The sequence below is a fragment of the Rhinopithecus bieti genome, unplaced genomic scaffold (assembly GCF_001698545.2).
Source record: "Rhinopithecus bieti isolate Rb0 unplaced genomic scaffold, ASM169854v2 scaffold_19663, whole genome shotgun sequence".
NCBI lineage: Eukaryota > Metazoa > Chordata > Mammalia > Primates > Cercopithecidae > Rhinopithecus > Rhinopithecus bieti.
This window is the reverse complement of record NW_016809524.1, coordinates 118,954-139,142: the sequence shown is the minus strand read 5'-3', so window position 1 is coordinate 139,142 and position 20,189 is coordinate 118,954. Positions and strand designations below refer to the sequence as shown.

General features: G+C 46.3%; 1 protein-coding gene across 1 annotated transcript in view; it reads right to left on the bottom strand.

The window, feature by feature from the left end:
• The window catches only part of XYLT1 (xylosyltransferase 1), a 369,249-nt gene that overhangs the window by 247,640 nt on the left and 101,420 nt on the right, over positions 1–20,189 (bottom strand). Inside the window, exon 2 of the mRNA XM_017889619.1 lies at positions 8,981–9,019. Within this exon, the coding sequence (XP_017745108.1) occupies positions 8,981–9,019 (39 nt within the window). The remainder of the gene's footprint in view (positions 1–8,980; positions 9,020–20,189) is intronic.

Here is a 20,189-nt window from a genome sequence, read left to right as displayed (position 1 = left end):
CGGCCTCCCAAAGTGCTGGGATTACAGGCTTGAGCCACCGCGCCCGGCCTTTTTTTTTTTTTAATAGAGTTTTGCTCTTGTTGCCCAGACTGGAGTGCAATGGCATGATCTCAGCTCATGGCAACCTCCACCTCCTGGGTTCAAGCAATTCTCCTGCCTCAGCCTCCAGAGTAGCTGGGATTACAGGCATGTGCCACCACGCCAGGCTAATTTTGCATTTTTAGTAGAAATGGGGTTTCTCCATGTCGGTCAGGCTGGTCTCGAACTCCTGACCTCTGGTGATCCGCCCACCTCAGCCTCCCAAAGTGCTGGGATTACAGGCGTGAGCCACCGCGCCCGGCCTCTAATCTCTTTCTATATCTTATTGTTATCTATATCTATCTTGCAACACAGCAGTGAAGGAGATAGTATTTCCTGTGTCACCTGGCTCTAGTTCAGGTTCTATCTCTTACTGACTATACAACTTTTAAAAGGAAACTTGGTCTCTCTGGCTTTAGCGGGCTCCTCTGTAAAATGGGGTTAAGGTTAGTATCTCCAGGGTTTATTTCCCAATATACGAAAGCTAAACTGCTAGGTTCAAAGGTTCAAATCTTGCTGCCTTTGCTACCTGTTGGGCAAGTAACTTAACCTCTTTGAGCCTCAGTTTCTCATCTATAAAATGGGGATGACAGTAATACCTCCCATATCAGACAGCTGTAAAACGCAAATGAGCAAATCCATGTAAAGAACTTAACTTAGAAGAGTGCCACGCGTGCAGTATAAATGCTTAATTCATGTAAAAGTGCTAAATGTATGAATCTATGTCCAATTTACACTTCCCATCTCAATGAAACATCTATTCCATGTATGTAATCATTATTGACAAGAGCGATCTTTTTTGGGGGGGGGAATAGGAGTCTTACTCTGTCGCCCAGGCTGGAGTGCAGTGGCGCAATCTCGGCTCACTGCAAGCTCCACCTCCCGGGTTCACGTCATTCTCCAGACTCAGCCTCCCGAGTACCTGGGACTACAGGCGCCCACCACCACGCCTGGCTAATTTTTTTGTATTTTTAGTAGAGACGGGGGTCTCACCGTGTCAAGCCAGAATGGTCTCGATCTCCTGACCTCGTGATCCATCTGCCTCAGCCTCCCAAAGTCTTGGGATTACAGGCGTGAGCCACCACGCCCGGCCAAGAGCGATCATTTTAAGTGTTCTGAGTTAAGGGCTTAAATTCAAACTTTAAATGTCCTGGGTGAAGTCCACTCCCAACAAGAAGAGAGGAATGGTGATCTCAACACGATCTATTTTTTGAAATGGTGCGTGTGGCTGCACTTTGGGGAACTTGCTGGCTATTTGTGGAATGTTGTTTCACATCATTGACCCTGAGTCATACAGACTAAAAAGGATCCCGTGGTCAGGGGACTGCAGATCCTCCCTGAGAACGACTCCATGCTCTAAGTCCAGACTCCCTGTCCGCTGAGCCAAGTCTCTGCCCAGGCAGTGGTCTGGCTGGTCACCTCCCTGCCCCACCAGGACTAAATAGAGACGCAGCAAATCAGAGCCAGAGGAAAACATTATAGTAAAAACGATCTGGTCCCTCCCCAAACTAGCCTTCTCTGCCCCAGAGAGGTTCTTCTGCCACAAGGAGGCTGACGGGGAAAAGAACAGATGGGCTGAGACGCAATTTAGTCTCACCATCCTCTCAACAGATGCTGGGCACCATAAGAATTAATGGGCTGGAGACTCAGGTGAGAGCCATTCAGAAGCTCCCTGATTATTCCAAAAACCACTCTCTGTGGAGGAAAAGGTTAATCGAAGCCCAGAGCCGGAAGAGTGGAGAGGAGACAGCAATTGCTTTAATCCCGGGAGTGGGGAAGAGCTTCACAAGAAAGAAGTTTGCACAAATGAGCCTGTGGTCTATCCCTGAAAGAAGAACCAGGCCTAAATATCAAGATATTTGAACAACCTTCTTCAGTCCAGAAACCTTGGCAAACCCCTCTCCAAACCCCAGCCAAGTAGCTGGATTAAGAAAAAAAAAAATTTTTTTTTTTAACTCTGCACGTTCTCTGCACTATTAAGCCATAAATCTCTTAGGAAGCCATCTCCTGATGAGGTTTCTTCTCCCATAACGATCCAACAGGATCCAGTTTTTACACATATGATGCACATGTTCCTGCGAATCGTGGGTTATTGTATACCTAGAGCCAGTCATGTCAATGCAGGCCTGGACACATTAGAAGATGAATATGTCGGCCAGGCACAGTGGGTCATGCCTGTAATCCCAGCACCTTTGGAAGCCAAGATGGACGGATCACGAGGTCAGGAGTTCGAGATCAGCCTGGCCAACATGGTGAAACCTCATTTCTACTAAAAATACAAAAACCAGCCAGGTGTGGTGGCACGTGCCTGTAATCCCAGCTACTCAGGAGACTGAGGCAGGAGAACTGCTTGAACCTGGGAGGCGGAGGTTGCGGTGAGCCGAGATCATAGCATTGCATTCTGGCCTGGGTGACAGAGCAAGACTCTGTCTCAAAAAAAAAAAAAAAAAAAAGATGAATGTGTCACGACCGCAGCCTACAGCTGGCTAAAGTCTGAACTTAAACCAGAAAGGGTGATGTTTGAACATAAACAAGAGAACAAACAAGGAAGTCACAATTGTATGGCTGGAAGTGTCTTTGTAAAATAAACTGTCCTCAGAACAAACGAGGTTATTCCAGGGTTTCCTAACCTTGCCACTACTGACATTTGAGGCTTTTTTTCTTTTAGCAGGAGGGGGTGCTTTCCTGTGCATTACAGGATGTTTAGTAGCATCCCTGATCTCTACCCACATGCCAGTAGCATCCTTCACCCCAAAGTTATGACAATTACAAATGTTGGTACAGTGGCTCATGCCTGTAATTCCAGCACTTGGCGAGGCTGAGGCAGGTGGACTGCTTGAGCCCAGAAATTCAAGACCAGCCAGGACAACATAGCGAAATCCCAACTCTACAAAAATTACAAAAATTAGCATGCACCTGTAGTCCCAACTACTCGGGAGGCTGAGACGGGCGCCCAGGAGGTTGAAGCTGCAGTGAGCTGAGATGGAGTCACCGCACTCCAGCCTGGTTAACAGAGTGACAGAGCAAGACTGTCTCTCAAAAATAAAAGGAAAAAGTCTCAGGTGATTGTCAAATGTCTCCTTGGTGGTCAAAATTGACCTAGTTGAGAACTACTGGTTTATACTGAAGTTTTAAGTTCAGCTGAACATCAGTCAGCTAATTAGCTATTAGCCAAATTTCAGACATCAGCCCCTAGCTCAGCATAACACTGCTAAGACCTAAAGTTCCTTCAGCCTGCCAAATGCTCACATCAGACATTAGTTCGACTGGATGGCCTTGAATTTAAGTCTCTCTCCTTCTCTCCTACCTCCTTAGTCCTTTTCTTTCTCCCCTGCCTGATTAAGTAATTCTTTATTCATCTTGACATTATAATGACACAAAAGCATTGAAGGAGCGAACGCCTTAATTGAATCTAAGAAAAACTGGCATTGTTTTTTATAGGAATCCAGACATACTATGCAAAAAAATTCAGAACTGTTATTGGGGTCTTTTTGCAAGGTTAACTCTTAACTATAAGCTCTTCAGCACATCTCACCTCCTGGGTTCAGAAGCTCAAACCTCACCTCTCCAGCTCTGATTCCCCACTACCTGGGAGATTTTACAACCACGTCCACTTTACCCGGTCACTCTCTTACGAACATGTTTGTCTTATTTCCACCCACTTATTACTATCTGAAGTTACAGATGCATTTATTAACATCTTTTTGTATCTTTTTCATCTGACTCGCCTAGAATGGATGCTTTCTAGGTAAGGAACCTTCTGTTTTTCTCTCTGCTGTATCTTTGGCATTTAGCACAAGGCCTGGCCTCCACATGGCCCAACAGCGATCTATAGAATAAGGAAATAGATGAATGCTTTTACATAGATATAATTTCTCAAGTGTTAACTTCCATTCACATCCACTACTCATTTTCTACAGCAGCCTTGTTCACAATAATCACGGCCTCCGCATCATCTTTAAATCATGTGAATGTCATTTCCTTCCCTCTACCCCCAGTTAGCTGATCAAAGAAAGTCAAGTAACTGGTTGGTTTCGAAAAACGAGAAGTTGGGAGTTTTCCCCTGAGGCCTTTGATCTCCAGGTCCTGAGGGGGATCTCAGCATAACTGATGACCTGCTCCCCCTCTAACTCTAGCCGAGTTCACAAATGCCCAGATTGACAAATCTTGACTCAAAAGAGCCCCTTTTGGCCAGGCGCGGTGGCTCAAGCCTGTAATCCCAGCACTTTGGGAGGCCGAGACGGGCGGATCACGAGGTCAGGAGATTGAGACCATCCTGGCTAACACGGTGAAACTCCGTCTCTACTAAAAAAAAAAATACAAAAAACTAGCCGGGCGAGGTGGTGGGCGCCTGTAGTCCCAGCTACTCGGGAGGCTGAGGCAGGAGAATGGCGTAAACCTGGGAGGCGGAGCTTGCAGTGAGCTGAGATCCGGCCACTGCACTCCAGCCCGGGCGGCAGAGTGGGGAAAAAAAAAAAAAAAAAAAAAGAGCTCCTTTTATTACATCTCCCAAGGTGTCTCAGTGTTTGAGTGGAGGCCATTAGCTAATTGACAGAGAGCCTCTTGAGGGTGGGGGGAGTAGGGGCAGGAGGAGGCAGAGATGCTAAAATTAAATGACACGAGACCTTGCCAATTGGAGTGGATTCAGAAATGATCAACTGTCTTGGGGATCGATGAGAAAGAGAGAATCAAGTAATAAGGATTCAAATTTATCAAAACACTATTGATGCACAGGGACGTGTTTCGCTTTTGTTCTTTTAAAATAAATTTTCATTTGGGTCCATTGCTCAAACCATTTTACCACCAAGTCCTCTGACAAACTGTCAAAGATAACTCACTGTGCAAAGCACTGTATCTTTTTATCCATCTACCCATCATGCATCTCTCTACCCATCTATCTAAGGACATCTGTGGATAGTTGTGCTAAGCACTGTCTATCTGTCCATCTGTCTATCTATGGACGTTGGATTGCATATACCAAGCCCATTTCTCCAGCTTTGCCTGAACGTTAGCAAATCTTTCCACTAGTCAGGGCAACTTTATTTTCTTTGAAAATAGGAAAGCAGTTGAGAAGGTAAGATTCTGAGGCCATGCAACCCTGAGTCTAATGTGCACCAATACTATCTGCTTCTTGTGTGACCCTGGGCAAGTTACTTGGCCTCTCTGACCCTTAGGTACCTCATGTGGTACCTCAGTTAACACCTGTGTAACTATGGCATTTGAGGATAAAATGAGAGAAGTCAGTGCTTGGCAAATGGTAAATGTTAGTAAGAATGGGGATAAGAATAATGCCACCAAGCCACTCACTGAACTCCTTTTTTTTTTCATTTCTAGGTCACCTGATCTCCTGGCAATCACCATCTGGAGACCAGGGGAGCATTCACCACCACAAGTTGGGGCTTCCTTGGTGCCTCCCCAGGGGCAGCCTGCTGAGGAGGGAACCTGACACCAGGGATGTAAACCTTCCTCGGCTTCCTCATTCTATTAATCTGGCCGTTAAGCACCGAGTCCTGCTGATGCCAACAGATGCAACGCTCTGCTGTGCTAACGACAAAGAGCATTAGAGGAGTCCTCAGTAGCCAATCAATCCATCTCCCCCAACTCAGAACAGCTGCACAGGGACAGATGAACCAAGCAATGGCTGAGGACCATAGCAATTCACACGAGGGAGAGAGGGATGCATGAAGGAAAGGGCCCCTGCACAGCCCAGTGTTCTAATGCAGGCCAGGTCTTGGGCAAGCAAAGCAGCTGATGCATTGTGCAAGGACACAGTGCTTGGTGAAACCTAACAGGCAGGCTAACCTGTGACAGCTGGGCTCAAGGATGGAGCAGGCAATGCGGTTCTTAGAAGCCAAGTGCACTGGGGGAAAAGTGGGAAGTGACCCAGGGCTCAGGGCACATCTGTCACCTAACCCCTGCAGAGTTGGTTCTTCCAAGGTTGGCCACATCTGCCATCTTGTTCATGGCATATGGGTAACATTGAGGTACTACTTCCTGCCAGAAAGGGACCTGACCTCCTTGTCTGACCTGCCTGCAGGCAGCTGAAGAGGATCCCATCATTCACCTCGCAATGGGCTGAGGCCCAGCACAAAGTCAGATCTGGCCACAGGTTTGTGCCAACAGTCACAAAGAAACATTTGCACTTTGGTTGGGTTCCAACATCTCTTTAACATGGGAAATCAGAACTCGGGGAGCGACAACAATATTCCCAGGCTCCCCAAAGACAGGGAACCAAATGAGACTGATGGAGCATTGTTTGCAGACAAATTGAAGCTCTTCCCCAGTGGCGTAGCACAAATGCTGAGAGTCTACCTTGTGCCCCTGCTGGCTGCAGATGGAGGCTCAGGTCCCTTGGGCTAATAGATTGGATTTTAAGAGTGGTCACTGTGTAAGGAGCTGCTGCTGGAAGCCTCAGGTGCTGGCCAAAGCCACTGGTCTGCAACTCCTCTTTCCCAAGCGGGTTTTGAAGGACTGATGGGGTGGTGTCCAGAGTGAAGGGTACAGCAAGGTCAAAGACAGAACCATCCAGGGGTGCAGCTGTTTCCCTTCCAGGAGATAAGATTTGACTTCCAGAGTTCGGGACACAGATGTCTGCCCATGGGTCTTCCTAAGTCTAATAGGCTATCCTTCTGGGGAAGGATAAGGAAGAGTAGGACCATCATTTTAAAAACACCCTGGAAGTTCTCTCATAGTCCATGGGGTAGACTGGGGAGAGACACATTTCCCAAAGGATAGCACACACATCTCTGATAGGAAGTTTAGGTGACATCAGAGGGCACCTAAAGGAACATAATTTTCACAGTTTAGTATTTATTTTAATGTGGTACAAAAAAATATATAACTAGCACTTCAAACTTGTGGCTCCACGAATATTATTGCTCGACACAGTGTTTCTCAATCTCGACACCATTATTATTTAGGGCTGGATCATTCTTTTTTGAGACGGAGTCTCACTCTGTCACCCAGGCTGCAGGGCAGTGGCTCAGTGTCGGCTCACTGCAGCCTCTACCTCCTGGGTTCAAGTGATTCTCCTGCCTCAGCCTCCCATGTAGCTGGGATTATGAGCACATACCAGCAAGCCTGGCTACGTTTTTTATTTTTTTCCAGTAGAGATGGGGTTTCACCATGTTGGCCACGCTGGTCTTGAACTCCTAGCCTCAAGTGATCTGCCTACCTCGGCCTCCCAAAGTGCTGAGACACAGGCGTGAGCCACTGTGCCAGGCCCAGGACTGGATAATTCTTTCCAGTGGGGAGCTGGCCTGTGTGTTGTAAGAGATTTAACAGCAACCTGAATTTCTACGTACTAGATGCCAGTCGTAAACCCCCCAATGAGACCACCACCAAATGTCTTCAGACGTTGCCAAATAACCACTGGGAATCAAAACCACTCCCTGGTTTAGACCCACTGGATTAAGGTAAGTCTACTTCTGAAAGTAAAGTGAGTTACGTTAAGGAAAAACGTATTTTTAGGTGACTTTATGGAATAGATGAAATTCACATGAGGCAAATGTGGTCAAGGTGGTAAGTACAGACAAAACCAAGCCAGAGAGCAGCCAAACAGGCAGAGGAAACGGAATCCTTTTCCTCCTCAAAGCTGCACCTTCTATACTTCCCTGTTGGCCCTGCTGCCTGGTCAGCCCTGGGGCCCATATGGCTACACATGTGTGCCAGAGAATGCTAGGACAGAAAAGCACAGGGAAACCCTGAAGATCTGCTGGCCTTCCCCAGCAGGGAGGAAGCAAGGAGGGTCTCCTCATTCCTTTTAGGAGGACCCAAGCAGAGACACCAAGGAGAGGACAAGGACCCAAGGTGAAGGGGGCAAAGGCCAGGGGAGCAGGTGGTCTTTTCCAGTGCACCCCAGAAACCCATGGAACTCCCAAGCTGTCATTCAACCTTGAAAGGTTCCAACAGGTTTGACTGTGTCTGACACTTGCCAACTATTCCCTGTGGGGCTCTGAACGAGGCCCGTCCTGTCTATCTTCTCTCTTGCCTGTCAGCCAAACTCAAAGAGCTAAGGAAATAATCAGTCCAAAGATAAGAAACATCCCCTTCAAATCCAGCAGGCATGGTAACAGTTCTATTGGTTTAAAATGCTACCACTCACAAGCACTTAGCACATACCCCAGACTTTATAAACATCATTTCCTGTAATCCTCAACCACAACCCTGCAAAGTGGACACTACCATTGGGATGACATTTCAGATGGAAAGACACTGGCTTAGACATTATGTGGCCCCACAAACGTCGCAGGGTAGAAAACACAGAAGTGGAATTCCACCTGGCTCTGTTGAACTCCAAGGCCTACACTCATAGCTGCTGCACTGTCGTATCTCCCAGGAAGGCAGAAAGCAGACAGTCAGGACCGTGCCCTGCCTTACAAGACCCACTGGTCATCCTCCTCTCCACACGGAAACACCACTGCAATCATGATTCCTCAGAATGGCCTAACACACAAGCACATGAAAGGATGCAACTTCCCTCCACCTGCTGCCCTCACTGCCAAGGAAAACAAGTCCTCCAAGTTCAGGCATCAAAGAGCAGCATCTTCCCGCTTCATGGCTCCCCTCTGTCTCCTCTCTCCTTTGCATGAACCTCCGCATAATGGTTGGGCAGGAGCGAAGGACAGAGGAAAACTCGAAAGAAATGATTATGGTTCTTGTCACAGGTGGGAGGGTCCTCAGACACCTGGGTGCGAATGTGTACACATGTACACCCATACCACTGCACACACGTGTACACTAGCTGCCAGTGTGGATACACACATGTGCAGGCACACACACATCCAAATGGGACAAGAGGCAGCCATGGGCCTGTCCAGCCTTTCGGAGCCAGGGGACAAGTCCCCTCGAGAGCTGGAATATCAAGGCTGAGATAAGTGGCCAAGACAGGAAAGGTACTCACCTGAGTCTCCAGGGTAATGAGCGGACTCGGATGTGGCTCCTGTGGGATGAAAGGAGAAAATGCACGTGAGGAGTGGAAAAAAGTTAACTTCTACCCCAGCATCATTTTCTTTCTTTCTGGTTTTTTGTTTGTTTGTTTTTTAAAGAGACAGGGTCTTGCTTTGTTGCCCAGGCTGGAGGGCAGTGGTGTGATCATAGCTCACTGCAGCCTCGACCTCCAGGGCTCAAGTGATCCTCCCACCTCAGCCTCCCAAGTAGCTATGACTACAGACATGCACTATCATGCCAGGCTTTTTCTTTTTTTTAAATTATTTTTGTTGACATGGGGTCTCACTGTGTTGCCCAGGCTTTTCTCCAACACTTTGGCCTCAACGATCCTCCCACTTCGGCCACCCAAAGAGCTGGGATTATAAGCATGCGTCACCATGCCACGCTCCCAGCACCATTTTCAAACAAAGCTTGATTTCCTCAGTGCTCAAGCCACCCCACGGGGAGGGCAGCCCAATCTGCGTCCTCTATTCTACAGAGACGTCAGGACAGCATGGCCCAGTCTGCATGCCGCCCCACCACTTCCTCTCATGCCCAAGTGATGAAGGAGGCTCAAGTTTTTGTGAAGGAAACACCCACATGGAGATCACACAAAACAACAAAATGTAAAGAAAAAAGAAACAAGGCACCCTTGTCAAACAGCTCAACGTGCATCCACACCCTCTATTCGGAGGAGAGTTTGGCTCTGTAAGAGGATTAGGAATAAACCAGAAAGAATATAAAGTCCTGACTAGGGGCAAGGCCATCATCAATTTGTGTCTGATCTTGGAAAGAATGAGGGAAGGAATGAGAGTGAGCAGCTTAATTTCTGGTTTGAGTAGCACATTCCAATGGGCTGGGGAAGGTCTTTTTTTAGGATACAGAAGGCCAGAGAAATGTCCTATTCATTCACTCTCTACAAAAGCCTATTGACCGGGAATGCTTGGTGGTACTGTCTCGGGTCATTAAGCATGAACCCTTTGGGTTGGAGGAGAGACACGGTGGGTAGAGGAGGAGGAAAAGACTGATGGGAGGAGGTGGTGGTGTCCAGTGAGTGGTTTCCAAAGAAAACAGGAAACCCAGCATATGAAGGCTATTTCTGTCTACACCATGTCTGCTCTGAACTTAATCACCTTGGATTTATAATTCTGGGAAAAACAACCTTAAGCTTCCTCCTACAGAGAATGGGCATGATTTCAGGGCCCTGAAGTACACCCAGTTTGAAGCTTTGCTTTCTCTTAGCACATTTTCCACCACAGGGTTTAAGGAAGCCATGCAAATTAGCACCAGCTCACTGTCTCACAATGTGAACAAGAAGGAAATGCAGGGAAATCGGAACATTCTAAACCCCTCCTCTAGGTGAGCTGCCATTCACTGTCGTGATGACTGTTCTATGATATCTTTGTAATGATGCCCAATTCTGAGGGGTGTAAGAGGCACGATCTCAGAAACATGGTGAGCTCTGCTCCACTCTGTCCTTTAGGAAGAAGAATTCGTCGTCCCCCAACTCCAATTCTGAGTCCAACTTCCAGTAATTCTCCACTGGTGTAACTGAAAGGAAACTGCCAAGAGAACATCCCACATTAATTCTCACATTCCCCCAGGCACTGAGTCTTCCTCATACCCAAGAAAACATTGAGGAAACATGTTCTCCCCGTCTCCCCACATTGCAGCCTTGACCTATACAGGAATCTGGAGAAGTCATGGAGGAGCTGTTTGGGGCCTGTCTCTTCAAATCCTTACTGATTTCTTCCCAGGGTTGAAGAAGTGACAACTAGGATTGGTAAAACCCAGCATTCGTAGAGCAACGTTTTTTTGATCAGGCAGGTTTTGTATCACTCATATGCAAAAAGAGTCTATACTCTGTACTTCCTGTTTTCCTGTGTCAAGCAAGCAATTGGGGCAGGACCCATTTTTGTCTTTGGGAAGCAAGACCATCCTCCTGGTCTGTGGGTGGCAGCGTGAGTCAGACCTGGTATGTGCCTAGTGGGTGAGAGCATGCAACATCTGCTATTCAGGTCAGAGTAGTCTGGGTCTGTCTGTCTGTCCATTCAGATCTTACCACCTCGATTTTGATTTTAAGATAAGAAGCTGCATTTCAGCCTCGAAATTAGCCTCAATCCCCAAGCCAAGTCCTAGCAAAGCACCAGACTGGGGTGTTGGGTACATGCCCAGATTAATTAAGCTGTACTTCACAGACCATTTGGCTATTGTCTGAGACTTATGCTTCATTGCTTAGAATCTCCACGAGGTTGAAGAGGGGAGAATGCCATCCTGAACCCCTAAAAGCAGCTCCAATGGACAAGATTTTCCTTGGGAAGTCACAGGAAATCTCTGTCAACTGTGTTGACAAAACCAAGAGCCTGATTTCTAGACACAGTGAAGCATCAACTCTCTATTTGATGTTCCAAAATCAGAGACCTTATCAGTGCATGGTCAGGGATCCAAGATTAAGAAGATTCTGGAAAGCAAAAGCACAAAAGCTATCTATTTAGCATCTTCATTAACTAACCGGGAAGAAGATAAAGTCCTCATAAGTGGCCACATCATTAATACTCAGGATTCACTTGCCACCATTATGAGGCTCTCCTCCCTCTGTGCGCACTGGAAATGGAAGACTCTCCCTAAAGAGCCTCAGTCCAGAGGATTCAAGGTATGACTATGTATCTGTGAGGTCTTGCTTTCCGCAACATCCTCCTTAATTGGAAAGGCTAACGAAGTGGAACCAGGTCAATGATGCTGTCTGCCTAATCCATCGTATCTGTCTAAATTGGGACTCTTTGGTTTACAGTAGAGTAAATTCCTGTCCATCAGAGGAAAGCCTCCTAGAGACCAAAGGGGAATTTGCAATGTGCGTGCACGCTACGGTGGAGTGCTTTTAGAATCTTAATGCAGGTACCATGGAACTGCCCACAACAAGGAAAGCCCTTCCATGTCATCTATCGCAACGACTCAGTTGGGGAAGCGAAATGGGGAACTAGGTGCACTGAATTGGCGGGCCTTATTCATCACAGCTCCTAGATCCACGCCCTCTGGTCATGTGACTTGGCAGTTCTTTGCTGTGTGCTTCTCCATCCCTTAAGCTTGGGTTTGCCCATGTGACTGCATTGCTCAATGGGAGGTTAGTAGATGTGGCATAAGCCGAAGCTTGAAATATGCTTAGGTGATGAAGTGTGGCCTACTGTGTTTTTGCTATTACCACAAGAGATCACATCCCCAGTACCCTGCTGGTCCAAGGAGGATGACAGACACATGAAACAGACCTGTACACAATCTGCAGCCTGAAGCCACACCCAGCCTAGATCAGCCGACCCCCTGCCAACACACAGAAAATATATGATTGCTGTTTCAAGCCACTGAGTTTTGAAGTCATTTGTTATACAGCATTATTGTGGCAGTAACTGATATACTTTTTTTTTCTTTTTTTTTTTTGAGATGGAGTCTAGCTCTGTCTCCCAGTCACCCAAGCTGGAGTGCAGTGGTGCGATCTCCGCTCACTGCAAGCTCTGCCTCCAGGGCTCATGCCATTCTCCTGCCTCAGCCTCCCGAGTAGCTGCGACTATAGGCGCCTGCCACCACGCCCGGCTATTTTTTTTTGTATTTTTAGTAGAGACGGGGTTTCGCCATGCTAGCCAGGATGGTCTCGATCTCCCGACCTCGTGATCCACCCGCCTCCGCCTCCCAAAGTGCTGGGATCACAGGCGTGAGCCACCGTGCCCGGCCAGTAACTGATATACTTTCTAAACACTGACCTCAATAGATCAAAAAGTGATCACAATAGATCTCAACAGATCACAAACACTCACAGACTCAGAACCTAAATACTACTCATGCTCTTTCTCTCAGTCTGCAAATGCATCCCAGGAACCTGAAATAACTACAGCTAATAGCGATAATTTATAGAGGGCCTCCTAGGTGCCAGGCCCTGTGTGCTAGCTATACCATTACAAGCAAGGAAATAAGTGACCATCAGGATCTTGCATGCCTCTGAACTAGCCTTCAATCCTGTGTGCCCAATATACCAGTCCTTCTGAATTTATTATTTAGATACCATCACAACATGACAGGAAATGATTACTTAGAATCCTTTTGCCTGGAAATACATATAGTTTTCATTCCTTTGGTTTATTCTTAACTTTGTCCTAAGGGCATATTACTTGACTGAGGTTCTAAACAGTTGAATACTAGCAATAAATGATATTTGTTAAGTTCTCACTATGTTCCAGGCACTGGGCTTAACTTTTATGCCTGTATCATTTCATTTACCCCTGTAATAACCCTAAGAGGTAGATATTATAATGATCACTATCATTAGTATAGAGATGGAGAAACTGATGACCAAAGAGACTGGTAACCTGTCCGAGCCACACAGATGCTGTTGAAAGCCTGGATTTGATCCCAGCATCTTACAATGGAAAACTCTGGGTTCCACTCTTTTACAAGAGCTTTGTTGGAAAATACATTATTACTTTGGACAAAGTAATCCTGCAATTTTTGAATAATGTCTATCAAAATCAAGAATACTTATAGCAAATAAGCAGTACCACCTTAACAAATACCGGAATCTTTTTTTTTTTTTAACCATCTGTCTTTTTTAAAAAGGTAGTGGACATGGCTGATAGAAATTAGCACACATATCATGACTAAAAACAAAACAGTCACTTTGCTACAGCAAGGAACCCTGTAAAGTTAGCTAAATCAATCCACACGTGTTTACTAAGTTCCAATTCAGTAGCTAGCTCTATGCCTGGCAGGTACCATGAGGGAGACAGAAATGAGTTCAAAGTGACTCTGTGTACACCGCTATTCCCAAAGCTAACTGTTTAAATAAGAGGCAGGAGCCTGATTACAGGTCTTAGAGCAATGCAACTTGTCTACACCTCAAAAGTCTCGCTTGTAAGACCAAGAAGCCAGGATTAAGGCCGAAGGCGTAATTTTAATAAGCAATTAAGCCCCAACAAAGAAAGCAGAGAGAGGAGGAAGAATTTGTTCATTATCATTCCACGCATGCATCAAACCTATCTGGCTCTCCTAGCAGACTCTGAGCCCTAAGCTAAGCCTCAGCCATTATAAAGGGTGTTCTCTTCCTTTGCTTTAAGGATGCTCGGAAGACGGCGCTTGCTCTCGAGTGTTATGCAATGACATTGGTATAGGGATAATGATCCCGGTATACTCACGCCTTCAGAGCCAGATGTCTCCATGAGGCCCACCAAATCAATGACATAGACAATGGATATTCACATGCCACCTTCTCCCAGAGACGCTCCCAGGGAACACTTCAGAAGGTTGGCTTGGTGCTTTCTCTCCCCAAGAGCCCTCTAATTAAGGCCAGAACTGGGAATCTTCCACCATCAAAAGATGGTGTCTCACTGTCACTCAACATCCAACCACCAGATAACTTGGAAAATCTAAGAAACTCTTCTTGGGATCGCAGATCACAGCAAATGAAAACTCACTCATGACTCGAGCCTGCTGGAGAACATCCAGCTCTAGCCAACTCTGAATGCCCAGCCAGAAACCTAAAGGGACGCTGTCACTTAGCTGCAGGCCTGGTGCAGGACAAAGATGTACTGTTCAGTGGGAAGAGTGCAGGTTTAGGGGTTACCCCAGGGTTCAAACAATACATAACCACTGTATTCATCTGCTAGAGCTGCTTAAATAATACACAGGCGAGGTGCTTAAATGACAGCAGGTCTGGCTTCTGAAGTCTGACTCTCCTCTTAGCTTGTAGAGATGGTGCACTCCTCACTGTTTCCTCACACAGTCTTTTCTCTATGCATCCCTGGTATCTATGTGTCCAAATTTCCTCTTCTTTTTTGGGAGGGCAGAGATGGAGTCTCATTCTGTGGCCCAGACCAGAGCACAGTGGCACAATCCAAGCTCACTGCAACCTCCGCCTCGTGAGTTCAAGCGATTCTCATGCCTCAGCCTCCCAAGTAGCTGGGATTACAGGTGGTTGTTACCACGCCCAGATAATTTTTTAGAATATTTTTAGTAGAGATGGGGTTTCATCATATTGGCCAGGTTGGTCTTGAACTCCTGACCTCAAATGATACATCTGCTTCAGCCTCCCAAAGTGCCAGGATTACAGTTGTGCGCCACTACTCCAGTCTAATTTTTGTATTTTTAGTAGAGATGGGCTTTTGCCATATTGGTCAGGCTGGTCTCGAACTCCTGACCTCAGGTGATCTGCCTGCCTCACCCTCCCAAAGTGCTGGGATTAAAGGCATGAGCCACCAGGCCTGGCTGAAATTTCCTTTTCTTATTAAAAAAAAACCAGTCAGATTGGATGAGGACCCCATCACTTTAATGTAATCACCTCGGTAAAGGCCCTATCTCCAAATAGTCACATTTTGAGGAACTGGGGGAGGCAGGGTTTCAACATATGAAATTAGGGTAGGGGTACAATTTGGTCCATAACCACCACCTAGCACCACTTGTTACCTTGGGCAAAGTCCTCGGCTTCTGTGGGCTTTATTTTTCTCACTGACACTATGTAAACAGTTAGGATTACACTTGCCAACACAGCTACTGTTAAGAAAGTGGAAAACAGATTTTCTGAGACCTTTTCGTAAGGGACACTATTAATAATTATACAAGCTTAACAGGTATAAACCCAGACCGTCCCAGCAAACCCTAAGGTCTCCTCCTTGTCTTGAACACAGGATACCACTGACATCATGAGTTGTCATGAACATTAAATAAAAGTAGATACTGTACATAGTTACAACCTCAAAAATGATTTTTCTCTTTGATTTCTTCCTCCAGGCTTACAAGGGCTGAGACATATCCCTCTATACTCAGCCCTACTAAACCACAAGCCTTCTGAACTGTAAGCTGCCGTAGACACAAGTGCAACCCATGTCATGTGACGGCAGCGAAATGAGCACATTTACCTAATTCGTTTTGAATGCTTACTTTGTGCCAAGCATAGGAAATTCCTGCAACCCTGCCAAGGGAGGTATCATGATCCCCATTTTATTGATCAGATAACTGATACTCTCAAAGAATAATTTGCTCAAAAACACAGGGCTAATCAGGAATGGAGCCAGGAGCAGTAAGCAAGTTTGTCAGTTACCAGAAACTAGTCTTTTAACCGATATCCTGGTGTTAATCAAAAGTATGAACTTACTGAATCAGAATCTCTGGGCAAGGGTCTAAGGAATCTACATTTTTATTAAACACCCTTGGGGGAATCTTATGCACAATGAACCCAAGAGCCTCTACATGATACCTAAACTATCCCATGCGTAATGCAAGGCTGAAAAAGCTTCCAAAGTGACAAAGAATACGATTCCTGCCTCTGATCCCCAGCCAGCCATCAAGTGTCGGACACATGCATGAAACTCTTAAGAGTGTTGGTGTTCATGCTCTGCACCCCCATGAAATTTCCAGGACGGGTGCAAAGTGTTCCCTTTTCCCCACTTTGGTGAAGGGATCTGCCGTGCCCTAAAAGCCTGGTTACCACCCTCCTCTTTCCAGCATTTCCTCCCGAGGGAAGTGGGACTCTTTCAACTCCTCCTTCTTAGGGCCTCCTTGCAGCGACCAAGGTGTTGCATAATAGGACTTTCTCTTCAGATGTCCTCATGGGATTTCACAGTGGCTCCTAAGGCGAAGGCTGGGCACGTGCAGGGCAGGCGGCATGGGGTGATGAGGGAGGGATGCCAGTGACACAGAAGTATCCTTGTTCTCTAAAAAGGGCTGCATTTGGAATGTGAATGCAGGCCAGAATCACACAGCCCTCACCTTGTTGGAAAATGTGAACTCACCTTCAAATAGGACTCAGAGGAGAAAACAGGAACCCCACAGAGAGAACAAGGGGATTCTCCATGTTTGACAGAAATGTTGGCAGTGAAAACTGCGTGTATCGCTCTCTCTCTTTTGTATTAAAAGTTTAAAAAGTTGGTCTGTTTGCTATCTTACATTCATTCAATAGTTTTTAGCCCAGACCCCAGAAATGAGCAGTAGAACCTTAAAATGAAGCTTAGGCCCCTGGAGATGGTAATTAATCACCCAGAGCCTTGGAAGATAGAGAGATCACAGACTCACAGAAACTGGGGAATTATTTTAACACTTCTGCAGCCTAGTATGTGTATCCTTGAGCACAAATGGTTATCAAAATTCTAAACTCCTGTATATAATACTTTGTTCTGTGTGCGCCTCAAGAGGTTTTGTAATTCTTTAAAAAGCACACCAAATTACCATCTTAGAATTACAAGGTTTTGAAGAAACCTACCTGAAAAGATCAGAGGCTTGAGCTACAGACTGTTAAGACAGGAATGCCCAACTGGTGGCCTGTGGACGCTTCAAGCTGGTTTGCTTTTTATTTCGGCCTGCGGCCTTGATGAAAAATACTTGAAATCATTGCCATTTTTTTTATTATTATACTTTAAGTTCTAGGGTACATGTGCACAATGTGCAGGTTTGTTACATATGTATACATGTGCCATGTTGGTGTGCTGCACCCGTTAACTCTTCATTTACATTAGGTATATCTCCTAATGCTATCCCTCCCCTCCCCCCACCCCATGACAGCCCCCGGTGTGTGACGTTCCCCACCCTGTGTCCAAGTGTTCTCATTGTTCAACTCCCTCCTATGAGTGATAACACGCGGTGTTTGGTTTTCTGTCCTTGCGACAGTTTGCTCAGAATGGTTTCTAGCTTCATCCATATCCCTACAAAAGGACACAAACTCATCCTTTTTCTATGAATCATTGCCCATGTTTTAAAACGAGGATACTTCACGGGCAAATCCAGATTTCCCACTTCTCCTTTAAGAACAGAAGATTTAGCAACACTGGATGTGTATTCTTGCAAGAGAACAGCTCCAGACTGAGTAGCTGGCCTGGCTACTGCGAGCAACAGAACTTTTCACCCCCATTATTAATTCAAATTGCCTAAGGTCACATAGCTAGTCAATATTGACAACAATCAAAATACCAGCTAACACTGTTCTCATACTGAATGCCAGGTGTTACTGTAAGGGGTTTGCAAATACCATCTCATTTAAATCTTAACAACTGGTTGGGTGTGGTGGCTTACACCTATAATCCCATGGAGGCCAAGGCGGGTGGATCACTTGAGGTTAGGAGTTCAAGACCAGCCTGACCAACATGGTGAAACTCCATCTCTACTAAAAACACATAACTTAGCTGGGTGTGTTGGTGCACACCTATAGTCCCAGCTACCCGGGAGGCTGAGACACGAGAATAGCTTGAACCCTGGGGGCAGAGGCTGCAGTAAGTCAAGATCATGCCACTGTACTCTAGCCTGGGTGACAGAAACTGTGTCTTAAAACAAACAAACAAATAAATAAACCTTACAACAACTCTAGAAGGCAGGCATCAAAAGCCCCCTTTTACAGATGCTGCAATTGAGGCTCAGAGGAGAAGTAATTTTTTCAAAGTCATTCATTAGTGGGTGGTGAAGCCGGGATTTGAAACAAGCCATTCTTTTGGACCACTAAGCTACACTGCTACCCAGTGGTACAACCACGTCGTGAATTGGAAACATTAAACCACAGTTCATGGTTCTATCAGTATCTGGTGCTACGAAGCCACAAGGAACACGGAATTGGATCAGATGCTCCTCATACCACAGGTTCTCATCTCCTTGCTGCGAGTCTTCAGGTTGACTACTTCGCTTGTTCCAGTGGTTAAAGGTAATAACAATCACCAACATCATCTCACAGTCTTTGTGGAGCACTGACTGAGATGTTCTACCAGAGCCTGTCTCAGTCCTGACAGTGGGTGGGCCACCAATGTTAGTTCCTCTTAGAAGACAACTGGTGACACTTTACAGTGCTTTGCTTTTCACAGCTCTGAGGCATTTCAGACCATAAACAAGACCTGCCATGTGCCAAGAAGGCAGCCTTTACCCGACACGGCCCAGACAAGAAGTACTGGCTAAATCCCACCATGCTGCAAATCTTTCTAAAGGCGGCCACCCAGGCTGTGTTTGAACACACATCCTCCTGGAGCTGGGAACACAAGCCACATCTATACTTTAGCCCGATAATTAGCTTTTCCCAGGCACAGGCCGCAGCACCTATCAATTTTGCACCCACTTGCTGTGGTCACCAAGATGGCAGGTGGCCCAACTGGAACTAATACTGCCAAGTGTCCCACAGACATTGTCTGGAGTTCCAATGATACTATGTGGCTTCTGGGACTGCTGGGTGAGTTCTCTATTCCACAGGAAAACAGTTCAGATTTGAGCTCCAGAATCCAAAATTGTGAGTTCAAGAAAAGTACTTAGAGGTATAGACCAGGTATGCAGCGACCTCACAGTAAGGTGCTGGAGGCAGCTATTACTAAGCAGTCCACCTGGCCTCAAATTCTCAATACGGCCCGAGGAGCAGATTATTATTAATAAATTCCAGTTTCTCTAAATGTCCATCCCTGACCTGAATCAAACCCATCACTGTCTGCTAAGGCATGGGAGATCCAGGAGGAAAGGCCCATTTCCTAAGGGCCACACACAGTTTGGATTAGAATTCAGTGTAGAATTTCCGTTTTTTGATACCAAATCTGGAGTTCATCCCATTTCGCCAAAATAAATTTCTATGCACACCCCTCCCTGCTTTTCTTCACTTCCTCCTCTTTCGCTCCTTCACAAGAGCCTCTTACCAGGACATCTTTTGTTCAAAGATACAGGAAAACTGTGATTCAGCAGCGCTTCGCATCTGGAATGTCTCCAAGAGGCCACACACAGAACTGCCGACACACACCATGGCGGGGCGGAAAAAACTATCCCAGGAGGTGGGGAGTGGAGAGCTTTGCAGTCCCAGGCTACAGCTCGGGATGTGGAGCTGCCTTCCTAGGCCAGAAGAGAGATGCTGAGAACACCTGGCTGGCAGGTAGGCCTGCAGGGGACACATGGGCCTTTTACAAGTAGAGTCAGGGTAGAGTCAGAAAGCTTTAGCAGGGGAGGGATTCTGCCTGCAGCCTGTCCCCTCAACCTCCTCCAATATTTCTTAATGAAACAACAGTGACAATGAAGATGACAGTGCCCCGTATACCGCTATCATTGGTTAAGTCCTTATGAGATACCACAATTAACCCTTTATGGGTATTACTTCAATAAACCCACATTCTATCCCCATGAAGTGGCTGTTCCCAGAAGGCCATAAAGACTGGAAAGATAGATGATTTTTTTGGTTTTTACAGAAGGGAGGGAGGGAG